At 45.8% G+C, this 10,000-nt stretch overlaps 1 protein-coding gene across 2 annotated transcripts in view; it reads left to right on the plus strand.

Annotated features, from left to right (window-relative positions):
* LOC139389650 (collagen alpha-1(XXVII) chain B-like) overlaps positions 1-10,000 on the plus strand; it is a 100,194-nt gene that overhangs the window by 25,150 nt on the left and 65,044 nt on the right. For both annotated transcript variants that reach the window (XM_071136518.1, XM_071136519.1), the window contains exon 5: positions 4,186-4,239. In XM_071136518.1, coding sequence (XP_070992619.1) covers positions 4,186-4,239 — 54 coding nt within the window. The remainder of the gene's footprint in view (positions 1-4,185; positions 4,240-10,000) is intronic.

Genomic DNA, 10,000 nt, shown 5'->3' on the forward strand with positions numbered 1-10,000 from the left:
CAGAGACTGTAACGTCCTTTGCTTCACTGAAACATGGCTCACTGGAGAGACTCTATCCGAAGCGGTGCAGCCGACGGGTTTCTCCACGCATCGCGCTGACAGAAACAAACATCTTTCTGGTAAGAAGAGGGGCGGGGGCGTATGCCTCATGGCCAATGTGACATGGTGTGATGAAAGAAACATACAGGAACTCAAATCCTTCTGTTCACCTGATTTAGAATTCTTCACAATCAAATGTAGACCGCATTATCTACCAAGAGAATTCTCTTCGATTATAATCACAGCCGTATATATCCCCCCCCAAGCAGACACATCGATGGCTCTGAACGAACTTTATTTAACTCTCTGCAAACTGGAAACGATTTATCCGGAGGCTGCTTTCATTGTAGCTGGGGATTTTAACAAGGCTAATCTGAAAACAAGACTCCCCAAATTTTATCAGCATATCGATTGCGCAACCAGGGGTGGAAAGACCTTGGATCATTGTTACTCTAACTTCCGCGACGCATATAAGGCCCTGCCCCGCCCCCCTTTCGGAAAAGCTGACCACGACTCCATTTTGTTGATCCCTGCCTACAGACAGAAACTAAAACAAGAGGCTCCCACGCTGAGGTCTGTCCAACGCTGGTCCGACCAAGCTGACTCCACACTCTAAGACTGCTTCCATCACATGGACTGGGAGATGTTTCGTATTGCGTCAGATAACAACATTGACGAATACGCTGATTCGGTGTGCGAGTTCATTAGAACGTGCGTTGAAGATGTCGTTCCCATAGCAACGATTAAAACATTCCCTAACCAGAAACCGTGGATTGATGGCAGCATTCGTGTGAAACTGAAAGCGCGAACCACTGCTTTTAATCAGGGCAAGGTGTCTGGTAACATGACCGAATACAAACAGTGCAGCTATTCCCTCCGCAAGGCTATCAAACAAGCTAAGCGCCAGTACAGAGACAAAGTAGAATCTCAATTCAACGGCTCAGACACAAGAGGCATGTGGCAGGGTCTACAGTCAATCACGGACTACAGGAAGAAATCCAGCCCAGTCACGGACCAGGATGTCTTGCTCCCAGGCAGACTAAATAACTTTTTTGCCCGCTTTGAGGACAATACAGTGCCACTGACACGGCCTGCAACGAAAACATGCGGTCTCTCCTTCACTGCAGCCGAGGTGAGTAAGACATTTAAACGTGTTAACCCTCGCAAGGCTGCAGGCCCAGACGGCATCCCCAGCCGCGCCCTCAGAGCATGCGCAGACCAGCTGGCCGGTGTGTTTACGGACATATTCAATCAATCCCTATACCAGTCTGCTGTTCCCACATGCTTCAAGAGGGCCACCATTGTTCCTGTTCCCAAGAAAGCTAAGGTAACTGAGCTAAACGACTACCGCCCCGTAGCACTCACATCCGTCATCATGAAGTGCTTTGAGAGACTAGTCAAGGACCATATCACCTCCACCCTACCTGACACCCTAGACCCACTCCAATTTGCTTACCGCCCAAATAGGTCCACAGACGATGCAATCTCAACCACACTGCACACTGCCCTAACCCATCTGGACAAGAGGAATACCTATGTGAGAATGCTGTTCATCGACTACAGCTCGGCATTCAACACCATAGTACCCTCCAAGCTCGTCATCAAGCTCGAGACCCTGGGTCTCGACCCCGCCCTGTGCAACTGGGTACTGGACTTCCTGACGGGCCGCCCCCAGGTGGTGAGGGTAGGCAACAACATCTCCTCCCCGCTGATCCTCAACACTGGGGCCCCACAAGGGTGCGTTCTGAGCCCTCTCCTGTACTCCCTGTTCACCCACGACTGCGTGGCCACGCACGCCTCCAACTCAATCATCAAGTTTGCGGACGACACAACAGTGGTAGGCTTGATTACCAACAACGACGAGACGGCCTACAGGGAGGAGGTGAGGGCCCTCGGAGTGTGGTGTCAGGAAAATAACCTCACACTCAACGTCAACAAAACTAAGGAGATGATTGTGGACTTCAGGAAACAGCAGAGGGAACACCCCCCTATCCACATCGATGGAACAGTAGTGGAGAGGGTAGCAAGTTTTAAGTTCCTCGGCATACACATCACAGACAAACTGAATTGGTCCACTCACACAGACAGCATCGTGAAGAAGGCGCAGCAGCGCCTCTTCAACCTCAGGAGGCTGAAGAAATTTGGCTTGTCACCAAAAGCACTCACAAACTTCTACAGATGCACAATCGAGAGCATCCTGGCGGGCTGTATCACCGCCTGGTATGGCAACTGCACCGCCCTCAACCGTAAGGCTCTCCAGAGGGTAGTGAGGTCTGCACAACGCATCACCGGGGGCAAACTACCTGCCCTCCAGGACACCTACACCACCCGATGTCACAGGAAGGCCATAAAGATCATCAAGGACATCAACCACCCGAGCCACTGCCTGTTCACCCCGCTATCATCCAGAAGGCGAGGTCAGTACAGGTGCATCAAAGCTGGGACCGAGAGACTGAAAAACAGCTTCTATCTCAAGGCCATCAGACTGTTAAACAGCCACCACTAACACTGAGTGGCTGCTGCCAACACACTGACACTGACTCAACTCCAGCCACTTTAATAATGGGAATTGATGGGAAATGATGTAAATATATCACTAGCCACTTTAAACAATGCTACCTTATATAATGTTACTTACCCTACATTATTCATCTCATATGCATACGTATATACTGTACTCTATATCATCGACTGTATCCTTATGTAATACATGTATCACTAGCCACTTTAAACTATGCCACTTTGTTTACATACTCATCTCATTTGTACATACTGTACTCGATACCATCTACTGTATCTTGCCTATGCTGCTCTGTACCATCACTCATTCATATATCCTTATGTACATATTATTTATCCCCTTACACTGTGTACAAGACAGTAGTTTTGGAATTGTTAGTTAGATTACTTGTTATTACTGCATTGTCGGAACTAGAAGCACAAGCATTTCGCTACACTCGCATTAACATCTGCTAACCATGTGTATGTGACAAATAAAATTTGATTTGATTTGATTTGATTTGATTTGTCTAAGGTGCAGCTTATCTCTCCCCCAAATAATTCAATATTGATTTGAATCACATTTTATCAGATTTATCAGAAGACACCTTCACAATACTTTTTTCCAAAGGGTTCTATTGGCCCCAACTCCCTGTTCTGTTGAATGGGGCCATTTGGAATGTATGTTCTGTTGAATGGGGCCCATTTGGAATGTATGTTCTGTTGAATGGGGCCCATTTGGAATGTATGTTCTGTTGAATGGGGCCCACTTGGAATGTATGTTCTGTTGAATGGGGCCCATTTGAAATGTATGTTCTGTTGAATGGGGCCCATTTGGAATGTATGTTCTGTTGAATGGGGCCCACTTGGAATGTATGTTCTGTTGAATGTGGCCCACTTGGAATGTATGTTCTGTTGAATGGGGCCCACTTGGAATGTATGTTCCGTTTCCCCAAGAGGACTTATCCTTTACCATTAATTACCAGGGGTTGCTATTTAGTTGGTCCCCCGCTAAAACATTTGGCATACTTGGTCCAATGGGATTCTACCTGTACCAACAGTTTTTGGTATTACTCCTATAAGAGAGACAGAATATCCACTATATAAATGGTTGACTGGCCTTACCTTCACTCTGCTCTGTGGGCCCCTGGGATGAGGGTGGAATAGTGAACCGATGAGGAAATCCACATCCATATTTAATAACTCAGACAGGCGGGCAGGCAGGCAGGGAAACAAACATGCAGGCAATCAGACAGACAGGCAGACAAGCAGAGACACAGACAGGCAGACACACGGACGGACAGACAGAGAGTCAGACAGACACACAGACACACAGACAGAGAGACAGACAGACACACAGACAGAATGCATTTGGTCTGCAGAGCACCTACACAACCTTGACCAGTTGCATAGCCAGACGTTAAACAGTGGAAAGTCTACAGGCAGTAAGATTACTCAGACAGTGATGGATATAGAAGCATCCCCTACTCCTTTACGAAACCACAAAGTGTTTGAAGCATATACATGAGCCAATATATGAACACACTGTCACACTCCCTTCGTACTGAAACACGTGTATGGTAGATTAACCTGTTTTTCTCCTCAATCTTCATTTAATCTCAACATTGTGTCTTCCTGTTTTTGTAGGGTCCTCCTGGTCCACACGGAAACCCAGGTCGCCCCGGCCCGCCTGGACTCAAGGTATGTGTTCAGTAGATCAATTATGATCCATAGGTGTTTTGGGGGCCACATGTGGCCATATTAGAGGGCCAATATAGAGACGGGTATTGGTGATAGTGTATGTGCTGTATATAGTGGTAACATTATTTCCATTTAGATCCTGTGATTCCATATGAAACTCTATGGCGGTCATGTCCTCTTTGAACTGTGCCTGTGTCAGTACTCATAAAGACAGAGTGAAAGCACAGTGGTTAATTCATAGCTGTGTTCGAATACTCATACTAAACGCACTAACAGTACTATTTGTGCTGTACTGTAAATGTAGTATGTAGTATGCTTACTGGTCATACTATGGATATAGTTAGTATGCCAAAAACACTATTTCTGTGCTTTTAATGGGCCATAATGGAATTCTTCAGAAAATGGCCGTTGCTTAATCAGTGGTTAATCCATGTCTTCTAAAACACCACCAGTCAACTGTGGCGGCAGATAGGCTAGTGGTTAAGAGTATTGGGCCAGTAGCTGGCAGATAGGCTAGAGGTTAAGAGTATTGGGCCAGTAGCTGGCAGATAGGCTAGTTGTTAAGAGTGTTGGGCCAGTAGCTGGCAGATAGGCTAGTGGTTAAGAGTGTTGGGCCAGTAACCGGCAGAGTGTTGGGCCAGTAACTGTCAGATAGGCTAGTGGTTAAGAGTATTGGGCCAGTAACCGGCAGATAGGCTAGTTGTTAAGAGTGTTGGGCCAGTAGCTGGCAGATAGGCTAGTGGTTAAGAGTGTTGGGCCAGTAACCGGCAGAGTGTTGGGCCAGTAACTGTCAGATAGGCTAGTGGTTAAGAGTATTGGGCCAGTAACCGGCAGATAGGCTAGTGGTTAAGAGTATTGGGCCAGTAACCGGCAGATAGGCTAGTGGTTAAGAGTATTGGGCCAGTAACCGGCAGATAGGCTAGTGGTTAATAGTGTTGGGCCAGTAACTGTCAGATAGGCTAGTGGTTAAGAGTGTTGGACCAGTAACCGGCAGATAGGCTAGTGGTGAAGGGTGTTGGGCCAGTAACCGGCAGATAGGCTATTGGTTAAGAGTGTTGGGCCAGTAACTGTCAGATAGGCTAGTGGTTAAGAGTGTTGGGCCAGTAACCGGCAAATAGGCTAGTGGTTAAGAGTGTTGGGCCAGTAACCGGAAGATAGGCTAGTGGTTAAGAGTGTAGGGCCAGTAACTGGCAGATAGGCTAGTGGTTAAGAGTATTGGGCCAGTAATAGTCAGATAGGCTAGTGGTTAAGAGTGTTGGGCCAGTAACCGGCAGATAGGCTAGTGGTTAAGAGTATTGGGCCAGTAACTGTCAGATAGGCTAGTGGTTAAGAGTGTTGGGCCAGTAACTGTCAGAAAGGCTAGTGGTTAAGAGTGTTGGGCCAGTAACCGGCAGAGTGTTGGGCCAATAACTGTCAGATAGGCTAGTGGTTAAGAGTATTGGGCCAGTAACCGGCAGATAGGCTAGTGGTTAATAGTGTTGGGCCAGTAACTGTCAGATAGGCTAGTGGTTAAGAGTGTTGGGCCAGTAACCGGAAGATAGGCTAGTGGTTAAGAGTGTTGGGCCAGTAACTGGCAGATAGGCTAGTGGTTAAGCGTATTGGGCCAGTAATCGTCAGATAGGCTAGTGGTTAAGAGTGTTGGGCCAGTAACCGGCAGATAGGCTAGTGGTTAAGAGTATTGGGCCAGTAACTGGCAGATAGGCTAGTGGTTAAGAGTGTTGGGCCAGTAACTGGCAGATAGGCTAGTGGTTAAGAGTATTGGGCCAGTAATAGTCAGATAGGCTAGTGGTTAAGAGTGTTGGGCCAGTAACCGGTAGATAGGCTAGTGGTTAAGAGTATTGGGCCAGTAACTGTCAGATAGGCTAGTGGTTAAGAGTGTTGGGCCAGTAACTGTCAGAAAGGCTAGTGGTTAAGAGTGTTGGGCCAGTAACCGGCAGAGTGTTGGGCCAATAACTGTCAGATAGGCTAGTGGTTAAGAGTATTGGGCCAGTAACCGGCAGATAGGCTAGTGGTTAATAGTGTTGGGCCAGTAACTGTCAGATAGGCTAGTGGTTAAGAGTGTTGGGCCAGTAACCGGAAGATAGGCTAGTGGTTAAGAGTGTTGGGCCAGTAACTGGCAGATAGGCTAGTGGTTAAGCGTATTGGGCCAGTAATCGTCAGATAGGCTAGTGGTTAAGAGTGTTGGGCCAGTAACCGGCAGATAGGCTAGTGGTTAAGAGTATTGGGCCAGTAACTGGCAGATAGGCTAGTGGTTAAGAGTATTGGGCCAGTAACTGGCAGATAGGCTAGTGGTTAAGAGTGTTGGGCCAGTAACTGGCAGATAGGCTAGTGGTTAAGAGTGTTGGGCCAGTAACCGTCAGATAGGCTAGTGGTTAAGAGTATTGGGCCAGTAACCAGCAGATAGGCTAGTGGTTAAGAGTGTTGGGCCAGTAACTGGCAGATAGGCTAGTGGTTAAGAGTGTTGGTCCAGTAGCTGGCAGATAGGCTATTGGTTTAGAGTGTTGGGCCAGTAACCGGCAGATAGGCTAGCGGTTGCTGGTTTGAATCCCCCAGCTGACTAGGTGAAAAATCTGTTAATTTTCCCTTGAGCAAGGCACTTAACCCTAATTGCTCCTGTTAGGTGCTCTGGATAAGAGTGTCTGCTAAATGACCCCCCAAAACTATATGACTGCACTTACACAGAGATGAAAAGCAGGTGGTTTATTTTCTGGTTGTAAATTTTAAGAGGAACAATTAAATACCTTCTTTTTTTTTTTTACTTGCAAATGAGGCGTCAAGTGTAAGTGCAATTCTAAAAGTTTCCACTGAAAAATAATTGTCAGTTGGACAATGAAATGAATAGAGTGTTCACAAGTGTAGATGTTGGCACCAGTTACAACCTCCTTTCCCTAGTCCTGTCCTGGAGAGGCTGGTCTGGAGGACGTTTAAAGACCATGTTTGTGTCCCAAATGCCACCCTAATCCCTATAGCGTACGACTTTTGACCAGGGCTCATAGGGGAATAGGGTGCTGTTTGGGATGCACACACATTTCATGCAAAGTTGGGGCTTACGTGAAAATGTAGACTTAAATGGTGCGATGGAGGCAATAATGGAGAAGCTTATATTTTTTTACCATCAGTAGCCTAGTAGAATATTGTATTATTATGTGACCGTTTATGTCTTTTCACAGTTTTAGCACCAACAGTGATTGTTGACTAGAGTACCTGCTGAAATTGGCCTGGTGCATTCAGGTGGAGACTCTTTCATCATAGGCAAACAGGACAACGTCATAAACTGCAAGAGGGCATTCATAAAAGTTACCCATAATGCAGGGTTTGTTCAGAAGCCCAGTGTGTGTAAAATGATTTCCCTTTGATCCAATTCCTTTGAACAAACACATATGTTACTACTGGTTGCAAATGTTTCTGTGTTAGTCCTTGAATGGCCCAATTAACATGTCGAGGGCCAGGTTGTTTTCCTTTCCACCTGGTCAGTAAAAACCATGGGCTCTAGTTATATTTAAAGGGCCCTGAGTTTTTCTGGGTCAGATCAAGTGGTCAGTGAAAAACTCCTGGTCCTATGTATGAGTGAGATTTAGTATTATATGCGTTTAACGTTTTTATGGTACAGTATTTAAGATTAGACAGCAATCACTTCCCAGTACCCTAGACTACAGCAGTAGTCATACAGCATCCCACTACTGCCTGAAAAGGACAAGGAATGTGCCTGGTCACTCATATTAATGGACTCTGTCTTGTGTAAATACAATTGTTGTGTGTGAACCCATTCACTCCCTCACACTACTGGCCGGCATGTAAACTTTAATTCTCCACCTTTGTGTGATTAAACAGCATAACTTTGCAGATAATGTATAAATGCACCTTTACATAAAGCAATTGTGTGTGTATCTGATCACTACCGTTAACTAACAGTGGGTACTGTAGTCCTTCATGTAAACTCCAGTGCTTGACTTCTGATTACCATGTCAGAGAACATGTAAATACACACGCACACACACGCACACGCACACACACACACGCACGCACGCACGCACGCACACACACACACACATACACACACACACACACACACACACACACACACACACACACACACACACACACACACACACACACACACACACACACACACAGAGACAATTTCACATGCATCATATGCTACTTCTAATCTGCTCTTTATTGTTACACTTAGAAAAAAATAGTTATTCGACTGTCCCAATACGGTAACACTTTTTGGTACCAGGTAGAACCCTTTTGGGTTCCGTATAACACTCTCTGTGGAAAGGGAACCAACCAACAGGGTTCTACCTGGAACCAAAAAGGGTTCTTTGAGTGTACTGTTATCATTATCTATGCTGATGCCTAGTCACTTTACCCTGCCTTTATGTACATATACACCTCAAATATATCGTATCCCTGCACATTGATCTGGTGCTGCCACTCCTTGTATTTAGCTCCACATTGATCTGGTACTCCCTGTATATAGCTCCACATTGATCTGGTACTGGTACTCCCTGTATATACCTCCACATTGATCTGTTACTGGTACTCCCTGTATATAGCTCCACATTGATCTGGTACTGGTACTCCCTGTATATAGCTCCACATTGATCTGGTACTCCCTGTATATAGCTCCACATTGATCTGGTACTGGTACTCCCTGTATATAGCTCCACATTGATCTGGTACTGGTACTCCCTGTATATAGCTCCACATTGATCTGGTACTCCCTGTATATAGCTCCACATTGATCTGGTACTCCCTGTATATAGCTCCACATTGATCTGGTACTGGTACTCCCTGTATATAGCTCCACATTGATCTGGTACTCCCTGTATATAGCTCCACATTGATCTGGTACTCCCTGTACATAGCTCCACATTGATCTGGTACTCCTTGTATATAGCTCCACATTGATCTGGTACTCCCTGTATATAGCTCCACATTGATCTGGTACTCCCTGTATATAGCTCCACATTGATCTGGTACTCCCTGTATATAGCGCCACATTGATCTGGTACTCCCTGTACATAGCTCCACATTGATCTGGTACTCCTTGTATATAGCTCCACATTGATCTGGTACTCCCTGTATATAGCTCCACATTGATCTGGTACTCCCTGTATATAGCTCCACATTGATCTGGTACTCCCTATATAAAGCTCCAAATTGATCTGGTACTCCCTATATAAAGCTCCACATTGATCTGGTACTCCCTGTATATAGCTCCACATTGATCTGGTACTCCCTGTATATAGCTCCACATTGATCTGGTACTGGTACTCCCTATATAAAGCTCCACATTGATCTGGTACTCCCTGTATATAGCTCCACATTGATCTGGTACTGGTACTCCCTATATAAAGCTCCACATTGATCTGGTACTCCCTGTATATAGCTCCACATTGATCTGGTACTCCCTGTATATAGCTCCACATTGATCTGGTACTCCCTGTATATACCTCCACATTGATCTGGTACTGGTACTCCCTGTATATAGCTCCACATTGATCTGGTACTGGTACTCCCTGTATATAGCTCCACATTGATCTGGTACTGGTACTCCCTGTATATAGCTCCACATTGATCTGGTACTGGTACTCCCTGTATATAGCTCCACATTGATCTGGTACTGGTACTCCCTGTATATACCTCCACATTGATCTGGTACTGGTACTCCCTGTATATAGCTCCACATTGATCTGGTACTCCCTGTATATACCTCCACATTGATCTGGTACTGGTACTCCCTGTATATAGC

The sequence above is a fragment of the Oncorhynchus clarkii genome, chromosome 30 (genome assembly GCF_045791955.1).
Source record: "Oncorhynchus clarkii lewisi isolate Uvic-CL-2024 chromosome 30, UVic_Ocla_1.0, whole genome shotgun sequence".
In the NCBI taxonomy this organism is placed as follows: domain Eukaryota; kingdom Metazoa; phylum Chordata; class Actinopteri; order Salmoniformes; family Salmonidae; genus Oncorhynchus; species Oncorhynchus clarkii.